Raw genomic sequence first — 26,110 nt, 5'->3', positions numbered from 1 at the left:
GGGCAGTGAGAAAGGGATACAGCGTTTCAAATATCACATAAATTAAGAAATGTTCCATCTGGTTCAACCTCGGAGCTAGCCTAATGTGGAGTACACATTAAGAAAATCGTACGAATAATCGTCTGATTTTCCTTGTTGTTTCACAGAAAATTGGAACCGATGAACAAAAATTTGTATGAAAGTTCTCGTAGATCATGCATAGTCTTTCTTTTCTGATTTTTCTTGTATGAAAATGGTACACATTAACCACATGCCGACCAGCCGTCACAGTTGTACTGCGGCAACATGTCGCCATCATTGTACGTCGGTACCATAGACGGCCACTAGCGGGGGGGAGGACGCCCCCTGCTCGCCCACAGAGCCGTTGCATGTGCCCGACAGTCGCGATCACCGCCGGGCTCCCGCGATCGCTCGGGGCACACTGAGAACAGGAATCTGTGTGTGTAAACACAGTTTCTGGTTCTCTGCGGGGAGAACAGACAGATCGTCTGTTCATACAGAGTAGGACACACTTAACCCCTTCACTGCCCCCTAGTGGTTAACCCCTTCACTGCCAGTGACATTTTTACAGTAATTAATGCAATTTCACAGCATTGATCGCTGTAAAAATGCCAAAGGTCCCAAAAATGTGTAAAAGTGTCCGATGTGTCCGCCATAATGTCGCAGTCCCGATAAAAATCGCAGCTCGCCGCCATTACTAGTAAAAAAAATAATAATAAAAAAGCCATAAAACTATCTCCTATTTTGTAGACGCTATTACTTTTGTGCAAACCAATCAATATACGCTTATTGCAATTTTTTTTACCAAAAATATGTAGAATACGTATCGGCCTAAACTGAGGAAAAAAAATATGTTTTTTTATATATTTTTTGGGGATATTTATTACAGCAAAAAGTAAAAAATATTGCGTTTTTTTCAAAATCTACGCTCTTTTTTTGTTTATAGCGCAAAAAATAAAAACCGCAGAGGCAATCAAATACCACTAAAAGAAAGCTCTATTTGTGGAAAATCATCAATTTTGTTTGAGTGCAACGTCGCACGACTACGCATTTGTCAGTTAAAGCGAGGCAGTGCCGAATCGCAAAAAGTGATCCGGGCAGGGAGGGGGTAAAATTTTCCTGCGCTGAAGTGGTTAAAAAGAAAATTGTTCATTCTGTTCCTGTATGAGAAACATTTTGGAGTTTGTCCCTTCGGGAATTTTCGTCCGAAAAGTCGGAATTGGCTGTCGAAAGTTGTGCACACACTATACGGAAACCGTACGAAAGTTCCTCTGACGAAAATATTCGCCCGATTTTCTTATAGTGTGCACGAGCCTTTAGACAGTACCTAGGAAGATGGGCCAAAGTACTGCATGTACTGCAGAATACAGCATAATATTAAAATACAAACTTCTTTTGAATATGATCAATAATAATCATTTAATATCTATAGTTCATTTATATAGTTGGTTACAAATATAACACTTATTATAGTTCATAAATATTTTGGGTTAGCACCACATAATTATTAAGCTTTAGATAATTTTTTTGGGGGAAATTCAATGATTCACTAGTTTTGATGATTTTATCAATGAAATTTCAAATATCTATATATTATTTTTAGTAAGTTTATATACAAAATAACAGCTTTTAAGTAAAGCAAATATGTAGCATTAATATCAAGGTAAATCGAGTCTGACACTTTGCCTATTCAGGGAAAAGGTTTTCTTGTATGTAGGAACCCCCTGCCCCTGATATTCTTCTCTCTTCTCTGTTCACCCCTGTAGCTCCGTAAGATTCCATGTTGGACTACCTAGTGACGTAATGCTATGAAATGAAGTTCTGTACCTGCACGGTCCAGCACATCTGGTAAGTTCTCCTATGACTTTACTGAAGATAAGCGTTGCTTTCCTCTAATATTGCCTGCAGTCTCCTGGGAGCATCTTTCTGTGTTGCATTGGCTTTTAAATGAATTTTAATAAAAGGTCTAATACAGACACTTAAGGATGGATTTACATATTGATGGCAATTCATGCAGCACACCGCTTTACCAGTCTAACCAGTCTGGATAATACATACTGTAATATATTATTAATATAGAACTTAGTGGTTTATGTGAAGCACACAGATTCATTGTTAATATATTCTCTGTACTTTCAAACTGCTGATCAAATAAAATTATACTAATGATAGTGTCTAATATATAAAGTTAACAAACATTTAGAATGGAACGTAGTGCTCATCTTCTAGGTTGAATGACGTCCAGCACTTTTTGTGATCCCAGGCTGTAATCAAGGCCGGTGCTAGACTATTTTGCACCCTAGGCGACACCAGCTACTTGTGCGCCCCCCCCAAAAAAATCAAAGTGAATTCAATAATTTTAGTACCAGAACTCCCGGAGGAGGGATGGAGCCAGGTGGACAGGAGAGGGGGTGCAGCCAGGTGGGGGATGGAGCCAGGTGGACAGACGAGGGGGTGCAGCCAGGTGGAAGGATGGAGCCAGGTGGACAGGAGAGGGGGAGCAGACAGGTGGACAAAAGAGGGGGTGCAGCCAGGTGGAGGGATGGAGCCAGGTGGACAGTAGAGGGGGTGCAGCCAGGTGGAAGGATGGAGCCAGGTGGGCAGGAGAGGGGGTGCAGTCAGGTGGACAAAAGAGGGGGTGCAGCCAGGTGGAGGGATGGAGCCAGGTGGACAGGAGAGGGGGGTGCACCCATGTGGGGGGATGGAGCCAGGTGGACAGGAGGGGGGTGCAGCCATGTGGAGGGATGGAGCCAGGTGGACAGGAGAGGGGTACAGCCAGGTGGGGGGGGTGGAGTCAGGTGGAGGGATAAGCCAGGTGGATAGGAGGGGGTGTGCCGTCAGGTGGGGGGATGGAGTCAGGTGGATCTGCCCCGGCTGTCTCTGTGCACAATGCTGCCCGCCCTGCTCCTCCAGTGGCTATACATCACCCAGGTAGGGAGGCGGGGTGGGCAGAGATCTGACACCCACGGCTGCTGGACATCAGCATGGTCGCCCCTGGCTCCGGGGAAGGGGAGGGGGATCTGCCTGCACCTTCTCCCCACCCAGCCACTCTGCATCCAGCCATGGGAGCCGCCTTACGCCACACTCCGCACCGCACCAGCCACCACCCACCGGGGGGGATCCGATCCTCTGGAGGCGATCCAGCGGCTGTGGTTGCGCCCCTAGGTGGCAATGTGCCCTAGGTGGCTGTCTAGTTTTTCTAGTGGGAGTGCCGGCACTGGCTGTCATGGACACATCCATAGGGGCAGGGCCAAAACTGAGGGGTATATGCCCTGGGCACTGTACTGAAAAGGGTGCCACTGCTGACAAGAGTAGGAACAGCGGTATTACTACTCCTATGCTCGGGTAATAGGAAATGTGCAGAGTAAGAGAGGGGGCTATGCAGACTGAGCTGGGGGTCTTGTACAGCATAAGATGGGAGGTTGTGCAGAGTAAGAGAGTAAGGGGCTGTGTGAAATGAGCTGGGGGGCTGTTCAGACTGATCTGGGGGGCTGTGCAGACTGAGGGGGGGGGCTGCACAGAGTAAGATGGAGAGGCTGCGCAGACTGAGTTGGGCTGGCTGTGCCAAGAAAGATGGGGGGCTGTGCAGAGTAAGCTGGGGGAGGCTGTGCAGACTGAGCTTGGGGGCTGCACAGATTAGGATGGGGGGCTGCGCAGAGCAAGATGGGGGCTGTGCAGACTGAGCTGGGGAGCTGTACAGACTGAGATGGGGGTTAGGCAGAGTAAGATGGGGCTGTGCAGACTGAGCTTAGGGGTTGTGCAGAGTAAGATGGGGGCTGTGCAGACTGAGCTGGGGGGCTGGTGCAGAGTAATCTGGGGGGCAGTTCAGAAAAAGATAGGGAGGCTATACAGACTGATCTGGGGGGCTGTGCAGAGCAATGTGTTGGAGGGGTCCGAGTAAAGATTGTAATATAGTTTGGTGAGCGCAGATATGGAAGTTTTTAGTTTTTTTTTTCTTTTTGCATTGATTTTGGGTGGGGATATGGGATGGAAATGTTTTATGTGTTTTTTATTGTATGTAATGGAAAAATTCAATAACAATTATTTGAGTGAAAAAAAAAGATGGGGGCTGTGCAGACTGATCTGGGGGCTGTGCAGACTGAGCGAGGGGGGCTACGCAGAGTAAGATGGGAGGGTTGTGCAGACTGAGCTAGGACGGCTGTGCTGAGGAAGATGGGGGGCTGTGCAGAGTAAGATGGGGGGCTGTGCAGAGTAAGATGGGGGGCTGTGCAGAGTAAGATTAGGGGACTGTGCAGAGTAAGATTAGGGGACTACACAGATTAGGATGGGGGGCTGCACAGAGTAAGATGGGGGTTGTGTAGACTGAGCTGGGGAGCTGTGCAGACTGAGATGGGGGTTGTGCAGCGTAAGATGGAGCTGTGCAGACTGAGCTGGGGGGGTTGCACAAAACAGTCGCAATGAGCAAATAACAGAATTATTAGTAGTATTAAAAACATATATCTCACACAAAGAAATCACAAACCCTAAAAACAAAACAAAAGAATAATAATAGTAGTAGGTTTGCGGAAGTTACATTAATGCCCTGTACACATGGTCGGACATTGATCGGACATTCCGACAACAAAATCCATGGATTTTTTCCGACAGATGTTGGCTCTAACTTGTCTTGCATACACACGGTCACAAAAAGTTGTCGGAAAATCCGATCGTTCTGAACGCGGTGACGTAAATTACGTATGTCGGGACTATAAACGGGGCAGTGGCCAATAGCTTTCGTCTCTTAATTTATTATGAGCATGCATGGCACTTTGTGCGTCAGATTTGTGTACACACGATCGGAATTTCCGACAAGCTCTCAAACTTTGTGTGTCCGAAATTCCGATGGAAAATGTGTGATGGAGCCCACACACGGTCGGAATTTCTGACAACAAGGTCCTATCACACATTTTCCATCGGAAAATCCGACCGTGTGTACGGGGCATAAGATGGGGGGCTGTGCAGACTGAGCTGGGGGGGATTGTGCAGAATAAGATGGGGGGGCTGTGCAGACTGAGCTGGAGGGGCGGCTGTGCAGAGTAATGTGTTGGAGGGGTCTGAGTAAAGATTGTAATATAGTTTGGTGAGCGCAGATATGGAAGTTTTTTTGTTTTTTTTCTTTAGGCATTGATGTTGGGTTGGGATATAAGATGGAAAAAACGTTTTATGCGTTTTTTGTTGTATAATAAAAAAATTCAATAACAATTATTTGAGTGAAAAAAAGATGAGGGGCTGTGCAGACTGATCTGGGGGACTGTGCAGAGTAAGATGGGGGGGCAGTGCAGAGAAAGATAGGGAGGCTGTGCAGACTGATCTGGGGGACTATGCAGAGCAAGATGGGGGGCTGTGCAGACTGAGCTGGGGGGCTGGTGCAGAGTAAGATAAGGGGCTGTGCAGAGTAAGATGGGGGGCTGTGTGGACTGAGTGAGGGGGGCTACGCAGAGTAAGATGGGGAGGTTGTGCAGACTGAGCTAGGGTGGCTGTGCTGAGATAGATGGGGGGCTGTGCAGAGTAAGATGGGGGGGCTGTGCACACTGATCTGGGGGGCTATGCAGACTGAGCAGGGGGGCTGAGCAGAGTAAGATGGGGAGGCTGTGCAGACTGAACTAGGGCGGCTGTGCAGAGTAAGATGGGGGGCTGTTCAGAGTAAGTTTAGGGGATTGTGCAGACTAGGCTGGGGGGGCTGTTCAGAGTAAGATTAGTGGATTGTGCAGACAAAGCTGGGGAACTGTGCAGATTAAGATGGGGCTGTGAGGACTGAGCTGGGGGGCTGTGCAGACTGAGCGGGGAGGGCTGCGCAGAGTAAGATGGGGAGGCTGTGCAGACTGAGAAGGGGGGAGGCTGTGCAGACTGAGATGGTGAAGCTGTGCAGACTGAGATGGGGAGGCTGTGCAGACTGAGATGGGGAGGCTGTGCAGACTGAGATGGGGAGGCTGTGCAGACTGAGATATGGGGAGGCTGTGCAGACTGAGATATGGGGAGGCTGTGCAGACTGAGATATGGGGAGGCTGTGCAGACTGAGATGGTGAAGCTGTGCAGACTGAGATGGGGAGGCTGTGCAGAGTAAGATGGGGAGGCTATGCAGACTGGGGGGGAGGGGGGAGTGCAGAGAAAGATAAGGAGGCTGTGCAGACTGATCTGGGGAGCTGTTCAAAGTTGGGGGACTGTGCAGATTAAGATGGTGCTGTGCAGAGTAAGATGGGGGCTGTGTGGACTGAATGGGGAGGGCTGCGCAGAGTAAGATGGGGAGGCTGTGCAGACCGAGATGGGGAGGCTGTGCAGACTGAGATGGGGAGGCTGTGCAGACTGAGATGGGGAGGCTGTGCAGAATAAGATTGGGGGCTGTTCAGAGTAAGATTAGGGGATTGTGCAGACTACGCTGGGGGGGCTGTTCAGAGTAAGATTAGGGGATCTTGCAGACAAAGCTGGGGGACTGTGCAGATTAAGATGGGGGCTGTGTGGACTGAGCTGGGGGGCTGTGCAGAGTGAGATGGGGAGGCTTTGCGGACAGAGTAAGATGGGTAGGCTTTGCAGACTGAAAAGGGGGGAAGGCTGTGCAGTATGAGATGGGGAGGCTCTGCAGACTGAGATGGGGATGCTCTGCAGTCTAAGATGGGGAGGACTGTGTGAGCCGAACTGGGGAGGGGGCTGTGTGGGCTGAGCTAAGGGGGCAGGGTAGTTGTGAAAAATCAAACCATCTATGGCTCGTTTAACACACTCCTGCACTATATAAACTATATTGTACATTACACACTCTTGCACTATATTGTACATTACATACAGTATTTCTCACCAAAGTGTTAATTGTCTCAACAGTTACTGGTAGTTAAGCAGTCCCTTACTATTTTAGTGAAGGTCTTCTTTAAGGTAGGTTTACATAAAATGTTAGCTCTAAGTATTTTCAGTGTACGCAAAATCATTTGTAATGGAAGAGTTTTATTTTATTTTTTTAATATTGTGCTAGGGATTATACATATCTGTGAGACTCTTATTAAAAAATAATTTAATTGTAAAAAATTACTAACATCATTCTCTTTCCTACTGACACCAACCTCTGCCCTACTGACACCGTCCTCTTCGGGTGGGGGGAGCCAAACTGAGTCTTTGCCCCGGGTGAAAGAATGTCTAGCTTCATCTCTGTCTGGGGATACATTCTTACACAATCTGAGCTCACAGAAATACATGTCACTTCCAGAAGGCTGGGATTCTTCTTTAAATATGTTTTTATTCTTAGTAGAAATACTCTTCCTACCTTCCACTCCAGAGCTCTATGACTGGCATATAGCAGCCACACTCTCATTACAGGCATCCTTACACAGAATTGTAAGTAAACATGTCTGACTAGGTCTGTTAAAATACATAGTACGCTGGATCATTCTCTGGTGCCTACTGGACTACACAATATATTCCTAAATATCTATTTTTGTGACTTTGACCTTCAATTTGAAAAAAGTGTAGAACAGTTTAAGTTCTTATTTTAGCCCTCATGCACACAGGCTGTTAAAAAAACGTTATGAAAACGCCAGTATCTTTGCAGTGATTTTTTTTTTACTTTTTTCAGCTTTTTTCAGCGTTTTTGCATTAGCGTTTTTTAGCGTTTTTGAGCGTTTTTGAGTGTTTTTCCGCATTAGCGTTTTTGAGCGTTATTTTTTTTTTTTTTTTCAATGGATCAAAAACGCTAAAAAACGTTGGTGAATGACGTTTTTAAGCGTTTTTGAGCGTTTTTGAGCGTTTTTCAGCGTTAGAGCGTTTTTACAGCTGAAAAACGTCTCTCAGAACCCACTGGTCCTGGGTTTTTCTTACAGCTTAAAAACGCCTATGCCACTTGCAGCTCAAAAACGCCTAGGTGGGCATGAAGCCATAGACTAACATAGACAGGCCTTTTTAAGCTGCAAAAAAAGCTCAAAAAAGCAGCTGTAAAAACGTCCGTGTGCATGAGGACTAACAAATAAAATATTAGTTGCTCTACAGACCTGATATAAATCTGATGGCTCTCTAGTGGATATTTCATGCAAAGGAGGTAACCCTGAGAGTCCTTTGTTGAGGCTCATGTTGTGTTCGGAGTCCACCTTTGGCTGAAAAAAAATAAAAAGTTTATTTATATTACTACAATATCAATATCAATATAATAACAATATCAATATACAATACAATATCAGCAAAGTCAAAGAATAATAATGTAAAAAATAAATTTAAATAATAAAAAAAAAAAAAAAAAAACACTGGAACAACAAATGGCATATATAAAAAAAATAAGTCATATGAGAATAAGAAAGGGTTTCTAAAATATAGTTTAATATCATGGGCAAGTTTTATGATTTAATTAGGGAGAAAGCAATTCCAATACACTGAGAATGAAAACATACTACAGACTAAAGCTTATAGAGGAACTTCACCGTTTAAAAAAAAAAAAAAGCTGCAAATACTATAGCTGCTGACTTTTTAAAATGAGGTACTTACCAGTTCCTGGAGTCCAGCGCTGTCTTCCTGTAGCTGGTTTATTTCACAGCTGGCACTCTACCACTCATGTGCTCAAAGTGGGAGTGAGTGCCTGTCAAAAACGGACAGGAAACACAGTACTGGGTAGGATGCTAAAGGGCATAGCTATAACCACAGCAATCCAGGATGAAAGCTTAAAGGGCCTGGGAGATTAGGGGTCTCATAACCTGAAATATGTATTATGAATCCCCACTTATTACTATCAATTACGTTTTATTATGAATTTTCTATGTATGATTTTTGATTAAGTAGAGGCATTTATTGGACATCTGACAAAGTTATACATATCAATGCTTTGAAGCATTTATTTAGTAGAGAAGATGCTTCCTCTTTCTATAAACACTTATGAAGATTGTGGTTGCACAAAATAATGTAATAAAATATAAGGTGAATCGGTAGAGTGTGTTCCTATGAGAAACAGAATACTCCAGTAAAAAGGGATTAACCACTTGCTTACTGGGCACCTAAACCCCCCTCCTGCCCAGACCAATTTTCAGCTTTTAGAGCTGTCACTCTTTGAATGACAACTGCGCGGTCATGCAATGCTGTGCCCAAATTAAATTTTAATCATTTTTACCCCACAAATAGAGCTTTCTTTTGGTGGTATTTGATGACCTCTGGGATATTTATTTTTTGTTAATAAAAAAAAAAAAAAAATACAAAACCGTTTTATATTTTGTTAATAAATTTTGCAAACAGGTAATTTTTCTCCTTCGTTGATGTATGCTGATGAGGCTACACTGATGGGCACTGATAGGCTGCATTAATGGGCACTGATAGGGCGACACTGATGGGCACTGATAAGGCGGCACTGATGGACACTAATAGGCAGCACTGGTGGGCACTGATGAGGTGGCACTGGTGGGCACTAATAGGTGGCACTGATGGGTGGAACTGAATGGCATTGATTATAGCACAATAACTAGTTGAGGTTGTTTATTGTTTTCATATTGTGTTATTTTATATTGTTTTATATTGTTTGTTATCATTCTATATCTCTTCCTATAATAATATGAATCTTAATCTTATTAATAAAATGCATTATAAAAAAAAAAAAAAAAAGACATTTGCCTCATACACACTTCTTTATTCCATGTGGTTCTTTAAACTTCAGCGCAGTTATGTACTATCTTGTAACTGACATGCGTTTAGACTGCAGCTAGCACTACATGCATTCCCACAGAAGCATCAGAATATACCGTCATCTCAGTGCAGTGCTGTCCTATGATATGTGATCAAACATGCTCAAAGCATAACATGTGTGACAAAACCTACATCAAAATAACAAATTCCATTAATAAAATATTCACTTAAAGTGCATATAAACCCGATTCATGAAATGACCCGGGCACATATATCTGCAGTGTTTACTTATCTCTCTCCAAAGCCCTAAGTCTTGTGTTTTTCTGCGGTTTCATTCCTCTGTTATCAGCATGATAACTTCTGACAAATTCTCCGACAACCGAGATAAAACCAGCCTGAAATTTGTGTCGGTAGATTAGCAGAGAGCTGGTCTATTCACAGCACAGCTCTGCACATTCCTTCCTTCCTCTGCCTATGTGGAAGGGGGGGGGGGGTGTTCCTTTCCTCCAATCAGCTGTCACACAGTGTATGTCAAGACACCACTCCTACTGCACAATGAGGAAGTAAAAATTCTAACATAATGTTGGAATTCTAAAGACTATAGCAAGCTGAAGACAGCATATATACATGTAAAACTTATTTTGGGAGATTTGTTTCATCTCCGTGTATCATCTGAGGCTGTTTACTTCACTGAGTATAGGAGAGGGTCTACATCCACTTTAAATAACATGCATAATGTCCTTCTTTATAAATGAATGTCATTAATCAATCAGTAAGAGCTGTATAGTCCTCCTATGTAGTCTGTGTGGCTCAAAGTTAGTGCTGATATATAAATGTGCCAAAGATGTTATTCATATCCTAATTAGTTCATGCAAATTAATCGATTAATGAGAAATCCATGTATTTAACTCGTGATTATTCCTCCAACTGTTGTGTTCTTCCCTTCACTGACAAATATATACCTTCACCTTCAGTATTTGACCCAAATTAATGTTAGGTCAAAAAATGCTTTTCCCTTTAAACCAGAAAGGTATAAGTTCAGATGTTTCTCCAGATCCAATTATCTCAGGAATTCAATTCATCTTCTATCCTCCATCATATCATACTTCTTCCACCAAAACTCAAACTCTATTATTTTTCTGATTGTTTACTGTTCTTTTATCTTAGCCCTGAAGAATGGGGAGGCTACTTCCCCTAAAAAGCATGTTAGCTGTATACTAAGCTCCAAATCAATACATACTATAAGACAAATCACCAAGTCACATAACGGTTTGTAGTCGTCCCTCACTATACAACCAGATATCATACGCTGAACAAAACCCCACCATTATGTACCAGCAGAGATGATATCAACATGCATAAAATATCACCAGGGAAGTTTTAGAATGCAATAAACATTTGTTAACACAGTTAACACAGCAGAAAGCAACATAAGCAGTTTCCTGGATTATGGGTTTAAATATATGTTTCAATTAAATCTCAGGACGTCAGCAAATTAATAATTTATGAATCTCCCAGTGATAAGTAAGTTATTAAATGTAAATATTTGGTGGGTCCTGTAACAAGATAGGCTTGTAATTACGCATGTAGGTGCAGAATGTTGTCTCCTACAATACATCAAAAATGAATAAACTGCAAGAATAATTTATTACAAATAATACCTGTGTAAAAAATATACATAGATGGAGAAACAAGTGAAGTCGATCAAGCCAAAGACACTCTGACTTTAAGCGTATTGTATGCCTTTCAGAGATAAATAATTGAAATATTCAATTTAGTAAAAAGCTTTAATTACCATTACATTTGTGAAATTCTTTGTGTCCAGTGCAAAATGCTCTGATTTTGCCCTTTTGCCATTCTAGCAAAAAAGTAATTAGAGTCTCAGCTGTCCAATTATAACAGGCAAAATGCAAGCAAAGTACTGTAGTCATTACTGATATTGTTGTCTTGTATATTCTTTATCAAATGAACCACAGGCTAGCTCTATCAGTTTATTTTTTATTCTTCTTTTTGGCATGCATCAAGAGTTGAATTTAGGATTGATTAGGTTTTAAATAGATGAACAGAAAAGCAAACAAGTTGCTAGTAAATGTTTTCCAGTATACAGGTAATAATAGTGATGCAGAAATCATTTAGCAGGGTTTGCCCAGGAAGCAGTCAATCAAGCAACAAGCATTAAAACATAAAAAGAGTTTCATGTTGCAGCACTAATACACAGCGGCTTACCAGAAGGTTTTGAAATGCTTGTCACAGCACTTGATGCACGACCAAATGATGATCTGACACTGGAATATGTTAAAGGCAAGCTTGTGAATGAATATAAGGGTAAAACAGAAAGCATTAATAGTGACGGTGCTTCTGTTGCAGAGTCTGCTTTAAGGATGAAAAATAGGAATAAAAACAGTAACATGCAAAAATAAAGCACGTGAATGTTTTGTGAGCAAGAAACAAGGTCATTTAAAGGCAAATCCAAGAATCTGGATAGCTAGAAGGCATAAACAAACTAAACTACAAAAGGCCAAAAGTGTGAAGGAAGAAACTGATTTGCTTCAGATAATGAATATGTTTTTAAATCCAAAAGTTGCACCTCATCTTTGCAGGCACGGTGTGTTGAGGAGCTACGAGTCACAAAACAAATGACAGAAATTTGTTTATTCACCTTGACCAGACTAAAACAGAAAAAAATCACCACAGCCAATGGGCAAATAATGGAATCAGAAGGCAGGGGAGACAGTTTTCTTTACTGTCCTATTTTCCCAGAGTGTCACCAGAAAGATACCTGTAAAAAACGTCCCCTAGGGGGATATCTTACTTGCAAAGCCTACAATTACAGATGAACTGCAGCAGCTGAACTGCCACCAGGAATGAGGAATACTGCCAAGGAGGAAAAACATTCAAACTGCATTCACACATGGCACAGACATCCTGGGTACAGTCCTGACATAATAAAGAAATTAACTGAGAATGACTATGCAAGTGGAATAACAATAAGTACATGTGATCAAACAATGAAGTGCCCCAGCTGTTTAAAAGGAAAAAAATCCAAGAAAAGCCTTTCCAAAGCAGAGTAACAGCAAAGCTAAGAAACCTCTGGACTTAATTCATTCAGATCTTTGCGGTCCAATGGAAAAATTTACTCCAGAAAAGAAGAGGTATTTTCTCACTTTCATAGATGATTACTCCAGGTATACTACACTATATCTTTTACACAACAAAAGTGAAGTACCAGAAAAACTTGAACAGTATTTGGCTCAGGTAAAAGCAACAAATTTGCTGAGTGCATTGCGCACAGACAATGGAACTGAATATACAGGCGATAACACACAAGTGATTCTCAGAAAGCATAGCATAATATTTCAAACTACTGTATCATACAACCCAGAAAAAACAGGGTTGCAAAAAGAATGAATAGTACTTTATGCGAGAGTGGAAGAACCATGCTGTTTGATGGAGATATGCCAACCACATACTGGGGAAGGGGCAATTATGACTGCAAGCTATCACCAAAATCGACTACCAGGAAAAGCAATTGAGAAAACTTCATATGAACGGTGGAATGAATCAAAGCCTATGTGCACATCCCAAAAGAAAAATGTACAAAATGGGACGTTTGCGCAAAGGAAGGTGTACTTGTGTAGTACAGTGAATCTCAAAAAGGGATACATAATTCAACACCAAGACAAAAAACAAGGTAAAAATCAGTATAAGTGTAATTGTCGCTGAAACTTCAGGGTATTCAAAATTTCATGAACTAACACAAACACTTCAAAATGAGGGACATTCCACATCAGTATCACATGAAGATAAGCAACAAAGTGACACAGAAAACACCAGAATAAAAAAGCGCAGAAGGCTGACCAGCTCTAGACATTACAAGTAAATGTTAGAAAGATCTTAAAGTGTCTCAGGGCTCCCAAAGCATGCAAGAAGAATTTTAAATTTGTCTGCAGGCATGACTAAAGGCCTGCTTAATAAAACTATAAACACAAGCTTTCTTTATAACATATAAAATTTATAGCAAACAGTGCAGTGCAATATCTCAAATATATCTACTGAGACATTTATAAAAAATTTTTAAAAACCTCATAAGCACAAAAGAAAATAATGATGATACAATTACGGTATACAGAAAACTTTCTTTAAAATCATACAATAAATATCCTTCCATGCAATATTATTTATTTGTGCCTGTGAATATAAACCCACACCGTGTGAATTCTATTCATATACAATTTATGTGCTCATACACCATGCTATTCCATCACCAACACTCCTCTGCTCTCACTTTCTCATTTTGACTCAAAATTAATCAGGCCTATTGCACTGTCCCCTTTAAAGGGGTCTATTATTTCCAGCTGGTCTCTCCTGCACCAATTCCTGGAAACTCTATCCACCGCTATCCTTAGCCATTTATGGAGATAATATCACAACCCACCCAAAACAGAATAATACTGATAATGCACACTGTATTTTCACCTTTGTTTTTTCTTTTAAAATTTCACTCACATAATGTTGTACACAAGTCTGGTGCACTTCAGAAATAACAGCTTGTATTTCCCTTTAATGTAAAGCCTGTAGGTACTGCTCCAAGATAGTGTTCCGCTATCTTCCAGTTGTGGAGTGACGCCATCGGCCCCTCTCTATGTGTTACGTCACTCGATCATGTGCCTTTGTTGTGGACATATTTGCACTGGAATTTTTGGGTTGGTCCACGTACAAATTGTACATGTTGAAAGTGCATATAAAATACACTCAAGTGTGACTGGTCTTTAAACACAGGCATAAAAAGAATCTAGTTTTATGCATATGTCATTACCAAATTTTGCAGTGTTTTACCCTAACCCATTAAAATCAGATAATGTCCTCAAGAGCTGACGTGTGCAGATATCAATGACCAGCCAGTATATTTTTGGATTGTGGGAGAAAACCAGAGTAGTTCCAGAAAACCAATGTGAGCTTGGGGGCAACTATTGTAACACTCAATGCAGACGATGCCTTTGGTATGGAAATCAACATGTTATTTGTGCAATGATTTCCCTTTTCTTTTCATACTTTTAGAACTCCTAACTTCTTAAAACAACAATCAACACAGTTTTGGCAGAAAATAAAAACTTTACCATACCAAGTTAATGACTACTTTTCAGAGTTAATATACTGAATGCATAAAGAGATCAGTTAACATGACTATAGTATAACTGTGTGATGGTTTATTGGTACGCAATTTATTTTGTATTTTTATTGAGACATTGATAAAAACAACCTCATTATTATTTAGTTCTGGCAAACTCGGTAAAACTTTTGTAGCATACTTATTATAGCTTAAAAAGCTTCTTAACACATCTTTTTTAATTACTGTTATTCTGGTCAGGTAGATAGAAAAACTTGTAAACAATTCCTCGATATTGTAAGCAGACTTCTGGCTTTCCCTTCCCAGGCACAGGTACTAAGACTAAGCAGGGTCCATCTACTTCTGACAATCCACAGAATACACAGCAGCCACACATGACTCAAAATTTTTTTTTAATAAACATTATTGTTTGAGGAGGAAGCCCCCTACCAGATGCCCTTTTCGATGAGCAATAAAAAATACATTGAACAAAAACAAAACGATTAAAAAAAAAAAAAAAAAAAAAAAAAAAGATTTAGTAGTGTGTGGCTATTGCATATTCTAAGTAGAAAAATATGCTTGAAACAGGGAGCACACCTTCCCCTTACATAAGTGGGCCAGTCTATGAATTTATGCTAAATGCAACCTCATACGGCTGGTATGGTTATTAGGCAATGTCCAACAACCAGGGCCTTTCAGGGAAGGAAAACCTTTGAGTCCATTATATTTTGTGACAACTAGAATTAGGATTATGTTCTTTTCTTTCATTCCATGGCACACTCTTTAAAGCCTATCTCCAGGCAAAATGCAAGTACCTCCTCACTCCTCTGGTATTTTTTTTATAATACCTTTTGAAGCACTGTTTTTCTCACCTAAGTCTGCCATCCATGTCCCTTGTTGGCATTGTTTCTGGTTGCTAGGCACCTGTAATCCAACAATGCGTATGTGCTGGTCCCCTTTTTGGTGACATCATTGCTGCAGGCTCCTCTTCTGGAGAAAACCCCTCCGCTGGATAGTCAACAGGAAGTGCCCACATAATGCAGGCCCCCAAAGAAAGAACCCTACCTCCTGTACACAGAAAAAGAGCAGGCTTGGGACTTATATGTCATGTGACTGCAGATCTAGGTGGGTAAAAAGGGCATCTGGGTATGGTTTTTTATATGCCAGTGATTAGTTAGAAAAGTGTGGGGGGGAGTGTGTGAGGCATGCAAGAGTCTGGAGATTAGCTTTAATCCTTATATAGCTCATTTTAGTACTCTTAACAAACTTGTAGAATTTTTTATTTTAAACATAGAATTTTCTTTTCCTATTAAACCCCTGTATATTAGTATACCCAAAACGAGGCAGTGGAACTCTTGAAAACTTTGTCCTGAAAAATGACCTGTCAGCCCAAATAAAAAGTATCACATACTGTGCATTACTCAACCATGGTTGTTTACATCAGCACAGCAGTAGCCTTGATAAGCTTAGGTAGCCAAACAGATTTGCCAATAAAGTCCAATTGGGCTGACAACTTATTTGGGGATATTGTTCTGGTAAGCAGTAAAATGGACAGTAATAAGCAGGTCAGCTGAAGTCCGAGAATTGCTACCTATGTTAAATGTCTGACCTCACACACTGTCTCCTAGACTCGGAGTTAGTATAACAGTATCACATAACTTTATAGAACAAATCTGGAAATTCTATTGCTCTCTTAAGCCTTCCCTGTAACTTGTCTTTTTGGCCTTAATTTTTTTTTTAAACTTAGCTTCTTTTTTTTCACCGTTTGGAAACTCTTGCATCTCATGATGGTCCTCTTTCATAGTGGTGTTCCAACTTACCTTTCCTAGCGATAACTCAGTAAATGACCTAACCTGTGGAATAGGGATGGGCGAACCATTCAGCCCGAGCATGAGTTTGGGCCGAACTTTGGCTGTTCAGTCGTTCGCCGAACAACCGAATTATCGGGTCGTTCGACCGTTTGTTCGGCCCACCGAACAACCACAATGCACTGCGCCACCGCACAGTGCATTGAAAGTCCTTATTGGCTGAAGTAATGAAAGCTTCACCTAATTAGGGCACATAGCACTGTCAGAGCCATGATTGGACGCTGTCATGATGACTGTATCCAATCATGGCTCATTGCTCTTAATCCCGCCCCAACCTATAAAATTATTCTTTCCATAGCGGCCATTTGTAGTGTGATAGCGGTGTGGACAGAGATAGAACAGGGCTCTGTTCAGTTCTATTAGTTAGTGTGCTATTCTGATTCTATTGTCAGTGTAGAATATCAGTTTAGTGTGAATCTAGGGATAGTTCAGTGTGAGTAGTGCGACCACTATTTATCTTTACATTAGTGTGAATGTAGGGATAGTTCAGTCAGTGCGAGTGTAGTGATCGCTTAGCACAGTATATTTTATTGCGTTACTGTAAGTTTAACGCAGTACATTTCAGTGTGTTACGTGCCATTTAACTCAGTACATCTCTGTGCATTAGTGCACGCTTAACACAGTATATTTTAGTGGCGTTACTGCAAATTTAACACCGTACAGTTCAGTGCGTTACTGCAAGTTTAACAACGTATATTTCAGTGCGTTACCTGCCGTTTAATGCAGTACATTTCTGTGCATTCCTGCACGCTTAAAGCTGTTTATTTCATTGCGTTACTGCAAGTTTAACGCCATATATTTCATTGCGTTACTGCAAGTTTAATGCTATATAGTTCTGTGCATTACTGCAAGTTTAATGTTGTATATTTCATTGGATTACTGCAAATTAACGCCATATAGTTCTGTGCATTGCTGCAAGTTTAACGCTGTGCATTTCATTGCGTTACTGCAAGTTCAACGCCATATATTTCATTGCATTACTGCAAGTTTAATGCCATATAGTTCTGTGCAACACTGTACCTTTGAGTGGAGTGTGTCTGGGAAGTGAATACTCAAATTAAAGTGCACCAAACACCACTTTCCATTGATTAAAGTGCATACATGTACACATTTACACATCTTTAATACATTTTGTTAATAAGCACCCCCCCCTAATCACGTCTGAAAGGACAGCAAGGAGAGGCAGACGTTCCCATGGCACTGTAAGGGGGCCAGTAGCGTATGTGTCCACAGACAAAGATGAACGTGGTCAGTCCTCAGAAGTTGAAATCTCTTGAGGACACCTTAAAGAGGAGTTTATTGAATGCTTTTCCCAACTCTGGTAGGTTACAGTGTTGTGGAAAATGTAGTTTTGAGGCTTCTGTTGGTCAAGAGAGTGGTGGTGATGAAGGTGGCCGCCTAAATGATGCATTTCTCAATTTTTTTAGTCCTCGCCGCCCAGGGCTGTCAACTTCCACATCCCATCGGCAGCGACTGCATCACATGGTGGATGATTATCTAGGGGCAAAAACAGAGATGGAGAGCTTTCTAGTAGACGATCCACTGGCTTACTGGGTCATGAGAATAGACCTCTGACCAGAACTTGCCCAGTATGCTATTGAGCTACTGGGCTGCCCTGCATCCATCGTGCTTTCGGAAAAAGGTATTCAGTGCTGCTGGAGTTTTTTTACTGATCATAGAACACATCTGTCCACAGACTCCGTGGACCATCTGACTTTTATCAAAATGCATCAGTCCTGGATTACCAGCAGCTATGAAGCCCCTGATGCCGATGTCACCGATTAAGTGTTTTTGGGACGTGGAATCTCTGCAAGACTTCTAGGCTGCCTAGTGTTGTGGGTGTTGATTTTATCTGGAAGAATGTTTCTGGTGTAGGTTTCATGGGCACAATTAACACCCAAAGACCAATTTTTTTTTGACAGGTGCATATAATTGCAATTTTTGACAGCAAGGGCAATTCTTACTTTCATCAAGAGTATCTCTATGGTGTGAAGGTGCCACCGACACCTAAAGACCAATTTTTCGACCCAAATTTATACAAAAAATCTCTAATCTTGTTACCAGCACACTACATTGTGGCCTCATCATACAGACTGGCTCCCTAAGCCATTGCTTACAAAATAAAGAAAGCTTGCAGGGAAAATTCAATTTTTGAGCTTTAAAAATGCAACTATTGCTGCAGCAGCTTCTAGACACAATGCAGATGTGTCAATTTATAGGTTGAATAAGGGGACCCCTCAGGCACTATATTAAAAATAATTTTTCATTTTTATGCTTTCACTTTAAGCATCAATAACTCACTGCTCATTTAAAAATGACGTTTTTTTCACAAACTTTTTTTCATTGATACATGTCCCCCAGGGCAGGACCCGGACTCCCATAGCCATTGTATGCCCAATTACTTGCAAGCCTTCAAGATTAGAACGTTTTATTTTTCACGTTCAGGTTCCATAGACTTCAATGGGGTTTGTCATTCAGTTCCAAACTTTTGTGAAGCCTGTAAAGCGCCTCAGTGTGAAAGTGGCCTTAGAGACAGTACAGGGATACTTAAACTACTTTTGGAGTCCATTTTATTTACTTGTTCTTCATATTAAGTAAAATGTTTGCTTCAAATCAGATCTTTTTAGTCTTTGCAGCCTGCTGATATAACATAAATTTTGCAAATGAACACTAGCTGCATTATGTTGTAAATAGCAAGTTTATGAAAATGCATTAATTTAGCAGTCCAAAGTACAAATCCAATATAACAGAAAACAAAGCAATGTTTTTTGTTATGCTAGGTCTTCTGAAGAAAGATCTTTATCATTCCATCTTGGTACAATGACTAGATGAGTCAATAGTGGTTTTCCTACTGTTATGCAATTATTAAATATCCACTTACATTTGTAATATGTTGCTAGAGAGAACATTTTTACATATTTGCTTTAAAGTGTAACTAAAGGCAAAATGTTTTACTTCATTTTGGATAGAGTAAAGGAGGGTTATAACCCCTGTAAGATTTTTTTGCTATCTGTGTCCCATTAAAGAGATTGGTGGATTACTTTTCAGAGGGTATTTGACAGGCAGCAAGGAGGTGATACATTATATTAAAACACTGCCTGTTTTACCCTAAAAAGCCTGAACCACTGCGTTGCAAGCATGTGGATTGCGTGTGGTTGCAAGGCAGTTGCTGCATGGCAGCCACAAAGTAAAGCATCATAGCCTTGGGCAGTTGCATGTCTTTGTTTAGGTTGGTTTAGCTTGGTAATCGCCTGCTTTTACCACCCCTTAGCTCCCCGCGTGAACAAGCCCTAAGAATTAAGGACCTATAGTCATATAATAGAGTCTGATTGGCTCAGTGTGCTCCCTCGTACTTAGTCTGAATACTGTTGTACAAATGATCACAGATATTGATATAAAGCCAGATTATGGCTCTTATGCTTGCTGTATGCAAGATACATTTCATAATTTTTAAGGGAATAAACAATTGTATTAATGACTATATATACACACACAAAAGTATCAAAAAGTTGTGTCATATCTGTTGTTCATGTGAATTTGTGATGTAGCACCCTCCTAGGTAGGTGCTAGAAGAGAGTATAGTTTTTGGTCTTTCTGCTTACCAGGAAGATGGTTAGGTAAAACTTAGTGTGCTCTCTGCCTACCAGGGAGTATGATCTATTAATTAGGTCTGCTCATTGTACTCAGGTGCAGCTCAGATTGTTCTGACTGTCCCCCACTGGTCCAATAGGGAGGCATATTGGACAGTGGGAGTGAACCTGGCAAGTGGGTGCACAGGCTTTATTACAGCCCTGGCAATTGGCAGAGGGAAAGTGCTGCATTGCATTGTGGGATATTGTATAAAATACCAGAGTACATGTGCCGAGTGTGCATTGAGCCAGGGAACAAAGCCTAGGAGGGAGAGGGGCGAATGCCATCTCCCCTGTGGAGGCCATGCAGCCCTGGGTGCTCAAACCAGAGGCCTAGAGTGCCAGAGAAGCTGAACCCAGAAGTCCTGCAAAGCTGACTAGAAGGGAGACACAAGGAATAATCTGCTTCTGCCTATTGTGAGTACAGATCGGTGTCTTTGGGGGCCTGTCGAGTGGGGGCCTGTCCAGTGAGGGCCACCCCCCATTCATCTAGAAGAGTCAGTGGACAGGTCTTGGTAAAGGAGATGCTAGAGAGTGTCCTCAAGATAAGATAGTTCATAAAGTCTGCTGCTAGTGAGAGCAAGAAGACTTAACCGCTTCCATACATGTGGCTGTATGGTCAAAGCAGTGTGACTGCTTCTACTACTAATCCAGTGAGGTCAAATGAGAGTTGTGCTCATCCTTTATCAATAGTTTACGTTGGAGTATCCCACTCATACTTTCTCCCATCCAAGTTCCAAATAAAATACAAAAACCCAAATACCTTGGACTGGTCTTTGAGTAATGAGCAAACAGGAGTAAGGGGTGGATTAAGTAGGAGCCCAAACAGCAGGAACCCCTAGCAACACAGTGAGAAAGCCTTAGCAACCAAGTGGAAATTTCCCTAGCAACAGTGGGAAACTCTCTGCACCAAAGTGGGAACCCTCTGTACTAAAGTGGGAACCATCGGCAACCAGCTGCAGGTAACCAGGGAGAGACCTTTGAAGCCATCACTCAGCAAGCACAAGGGGACAGTGTTACAATGATAAAATGCCTGATATATGTCATACATATGCTGTAACTCAACCATTCTGTACTTTTGTTTGTCAGATTTAACCAAGTGAACCATGGATTAAAAGGTTGAAACAAAGACGGTCGACTGTCAAGAGCCATACAAACAGCAATGTTAGGCATTGGGTTTAAAAAGGGAGAAACTGAAATTGTTCACAAGCCGAGGAGTGGTCGCTCATCAACTTCAGCCAATGAAAACTGCAGCAAGGTTGAAAAGTAAGGATGAGCTCAGGTGTGTCCATATCCTAGTTCGAGCCCACTTGAGCAATCATACCATGAAGCCATCACCTGTACCATGGCAATCATAAGTGGCTGAGTCATTCTCCACCCCACAGCTGCACATATACAAGGGGCATGTAAGATTGGCCAAGTACAGTGACAGCTTCTTGGAAGGATCACTCAGGTAGGTTTGGACTAGGATCCAAGCATGCTTGAGCTCATTCCTCATGATGAGCTCATTTGAGATGTCATAATCAAGGAAAGTAAGAGGGTAGAGCGGTAGCCGCAGTTGCTGCTACTGTCAGCTAGCGTCTCAACCCCCAACAGGAGGAAGGGAGGGGACTATTACGGTACTCAATATCAGTATACAATAATGGGTATGGAACAGAAAAAGAATAAAATTGTTTTATAAAAATTCACTTTTAATAGAAAAAAATATTCATAAAAGTGCAATTCGCATACAATTGTGATTCTAAACAACAACACTACATATAACCATAAAAGAGGAGATACCACATAGTCTGAGCCATTTCGGCATCTCATTTGAGATGTATCACCACTCAAGAAATTTCTGATGCAGTGCATGTCTTATGGATCAGCAGAGGCCATGGTGGAGAGTTTAGGATAATCACAAAGTCTGTGCGAAGTGGATTCCAAAGCAGTTAACATCAGAAAAAAATCCATGTTATACAGCTGCATCATGATAATGCATGCCCACACAGTTCTTAGGACACCAGTCAGGTGAATGGCAAAATAGGCTGGTCGTACAGCCCAAGTTTGGCACTTCTGACTTCTACTTGTTTGTGCCATTGAAGGATTACATCCAGAGGCACAAGATTTGAGGACCTGTAGAAAATTAAAACAGCTCTGAAACAATGGAGCAAAGGGTACTCTGTAGATTTTTTTAAACTGGGATTTGAGGCATGGGCAAAATGATGGTGCAAATTCATTAAACAGGTGGTGACTATGTAAAAGGGTAGCTCTGAGTAGAGCATTTTATAGCCTATGAATTTATAGCCTATGAATTTATAGCCTATTCATTGTTTTCATCTATGAATAATTAAATATTCCATAATTCAAAGGCGTTACTTTTTGGTACCCCCTTGTATTTGTCAAGTATTTATATTAAAAGGCTCCAATACATTGGAAAAGTGAAAATAAGAAGTGAAAATAAGAATTCTTACAAGTGCTTTAAATAAACCTTTCAGCTTTATGGGGCAGTTGGCTGTAGAGCAAACAGTATCCTAGTTAGCAAAGGGCTGCATTCTCTGAGGATGGTGTGTCCATTGCATGGACACTCAAACCCCAAAACTCCACTGTGGAGTAGATGTTAAAATAACAGGGTATGACCCAAAAGACGATCTTGTGAATGTTTTATTCTGCGGTTTCTGTTCCCTTTTATGAGTGATACTATCCTTGGAGCAATCTGATGTTAATCCTTTATTGCATCTGAGCCCAACTGTGAATGGACTTATTGCATGTATTAACCAAGCACTAATGGACCTCCTATCATTTAAGGGGTCTATTTTTAAGGTGAACAGTTTGAGTGGCACCAGGTGTAATTGAAAGCTTTTTTTTTTTTTTTTACACACAAAGAGACTGTGTAACACTAGAAGCACATGTGTGTTTGGATGGCCCTATGTGGCCCTTGACATTTCACTACTTGATTTGCACTGTATTGTTTGAAGGGACTGCACTGAACACATTGTGTTTATATGAGAGTGTATACTTTTTGATTAGGGAGTCTGGTGATACGATCTTATACAGTATCTCACAAAGGTGAGTGCACCCCTCAAATTTTTGTAAATATTTTATTATATCTTTTCATGTGACAACACTGAAGAAATTACACTTTGCTACAATGTAAAGTAGTGAGTGTACAGCTTGTATAACAGTGTAAATTTGCTGTCCCCTCAAAATAACTCAACACACAGCCATTAATGTCAAAACCGCTGGCAACAAAAGTGAGTACATCCCTAAGTGAAAATGTCCAGATTGGGCCCAAAGTGTCAATATTTTGTGTGTCAACGATTATTTTCCAGCACTGCCTTAACCCTCTCGGGCATGGAGTTCACCAGAGCTTCACTGGTTGCCACTGGAGTCCTCTTCCACTCCTCCATGACGACATCACGGAGCTGGTGGATGTTAGAGTCCTTACGCTCCCCCATCTTCCGTTTGAGGATGCCCCACAGACACTTAATAGGGTTTATGTCTGGAGACATGCTTGGCTAGTCCATCACCTTTACCTTCAGCTTCTTTAACAAGGCAGTGATCATCTTGGAGGTGTGTTTGGGGTTGTTATGTTGGAATACTGCCCTACGGCCCAGTATCCGAAGGGAGGGGTTCATGCTCTGCTTCAGTATGTCACAGTACATGTTGGCATTCATGGTTCCCTCAATGAACTGTAGCTCCCCAGTGCCGGCAGCACTCATGAAGCCCCAGACCATGACACTCCCACCACCATGCTTGACTGTAGGCAAGACACACTTGTCTTCAGGGGAGGGCTGACAGCTTTAAGCCTGAGTGGCAAGTCCATTCGAGTGGCCCATTGTACCACCGTATCAGCTCACCATCCATGCCCACCTGGTTTTATAATGGATATTGATGTTATGAAGCAAGACAAATATGACACAGCATGACCCTAATCTTGGGAAAGAGCCAATGACGTGTCTCTTTACCCATGTGATCAGCTGTGTCCAGTAATAGCAAATCACAGGTAAATGACAGAGTGTGAGGAGAGCCAATCAGCAGCATCTCCTCACAGGGGAGACTGTACAGATAATCAGGCACTGATTACAGGCAGTGCCCAGCAAGTGATGCCAGTCTGTGCCCATCAGTGACACCAATCAGTGTCCATCAGTGACACCAATCAGTGCTGCTTTTCAGTGTCCATCATTGCCAACCATCAGTGCAAAACAGTACTGCCCATAAGTGCCGCCTATCGGTGCCACCTACCAGTGCCCATCATTGCCACCACCTATCAGTGCCTCCTATCAGTGCCGCCTATCAGTGCCACCTATCAGTGCCCTTCAGTACCACCCATCAGTGCCCTTCAGTACCACCCATCAGTGCTGCCTATCAGTGCCCATCAGTGCCGCCCATCAGTGCCGCCCATCAGTGCCATGTCAAATCGCATGCCAAATTGCTCCAATGTGAACCAGGGCTCAGTGTGAGAGCGCTGAAATCTGAAAATTGTCCTGGGCAAGAAGGGGGTGAAAGTGCCTGGCAGGCAAGTGGTTAAATGATAAAGCTGTGGGAGAGACAGTAGAAAGGGAGAGAGGGAGGAGGCGTATAATCTGAGCACTGACAGGCTGACCTCCCCACCACTGAAATAACAGATGGTCAACAACACGTCTCATGCGGGTATATCCTACAGGAATTGTCCAAGACCTCCAAATGATGTCCCCAGGGGTATGTATGGTGAGAAAAAAGCAAATCTAAGTGCTCACTGGTATCGTATTTCAAAAAGCTTTATTGATATAAAATGGCTACTCACAAGGGCTTGTTGCAACAGCGCATATCAGAGCAGACACTGAGGTGTAAGGATCCAGGATGGCAGCGGGTGACATAAGAACGTGGCTTCTCTCCCATATGCATTACGTTTGCAAGAACTTAGTCAGCGGGTTCGCAAGAACAAAGTTCTTGCAAACGTAACGCGTACAGGGGAGGAGCCACGTCCTGACGTCACCCACTGCCATCCTGAATCCTTACACCTCAGTGTCTGCTCTTCACTGGTGGGCAGCCAGCTGTGACTCCTTACGGCTTCACAGCCGCTTGCCCACTGCACATGCGCCATTATGTCGGCATGTGTTATGTTATTACGGTATATAGTACGTAATTATAGATAACGCCTAAGTGTGCAACATATTCTAGAAATATTTTGCATTTGTAATGTTCCATTAGCTTATTAGTTAGCTAATTTTTCAATAAAACCTCGTTTCAGCTTCTAACCCTAGTGCCTGGTGAACAAACAAGACAGAATTTTTTTATAAGAGTTTTTGGCGATAATAGAATAATTGCATTCAATGCATAAATCAATCATTCAGCAGCTGCATCTCATTTCTCAGTATTAGCATAAAATGGGTATGTCTTTATTTTGGAATCATTGAAGTTGCTTGTTTTCACATGCATAATAAAACTGCAGGCAAGCTACATCTACACAGACAACCAGTTACAAGTAACACAATAAACATAATGCCAGAAGCATAAAATATGCCAGGAAAGGAGATTCAACCAGATTTCAACAGCCCGATATTACCTTCCAATTTCATCTGCCTTTATAAATGTATTTGGTTGCCTGTAATCAACTAAGCAACTAGACAGGGCCCGATGTGAAAATAACATTTCCTTCTATGTCAGGATGGGTACATCCTATGATATATAAAAAGAGCCCAGTGTGCAGCAGAAATACGTCACCCTACAGTAGTGTTAATTTTGGTAGCAAATTTTGATTTAATTTTAGTCTTAGGACTAAAATGCCATTTTAGTTTTAGTCCCATTTTAGTCTCCTGCAATTGTTTTAGTTTTAGTCGTATTTAGTCGACTAAATCTCCAGAACATTTTAGTCAACTAAAATGTCCTAAAAGGCAAAACTTTTATTAGACCCCTTTCACACTGGGGCCATGGCTGCGATCACGGTAAAGCGCCGCTTGTTTTAG

The 26,110-nt window shown here is 41.8% G+C and overlaps 1 protein-coding gene across 2 annotated transcripts in view; it reads right to left on the bottom strand.

The window, feature by feature from the left end:
* The window catches only part of DNAH3 (dynein axonemal heavy chain 3), an 827,768-nt gene that overhangs the window by 755,412 nt on the left and 46,246 nt on the right, over positions 1 to 26,110 (bottom strand). For both annotated transcript variants that reach the window (XM_073591059.1, XM_073591058.1), the window contains exon 2: positions 7,971 to 8,072. In XM_073591059.1, the coding sequence (XP_073447160.1) occupies positions 7,971 to 8,048 (78 nt within the window). In that variant the 5' untranslated portion in view covers positions 8,049 to 8,072. The remainder of the gene's footprint in view (positions 1 to 7,970; positions 8,073 to 26,110) is intronic.

This window comes from Aquarana catesbeiana, linkage group LG06 (assembly GCF_042186555.1).
Source record: "Aquarana catesbeiana isolate 2022-GZ linkage group LG06, ASM4218655v1, whole genome shotgun sequence".
Classification (NCBI taxonomy): domain Eukaryota; kingdom Metazoa; phylum Chordata; class Amphibia; order Anura; family Ranidae; genus Aquarana; species Aquarana catesbeiana.
This window is presented reverse-complemented; position numbering and strand designations above follow the sequence as displayed.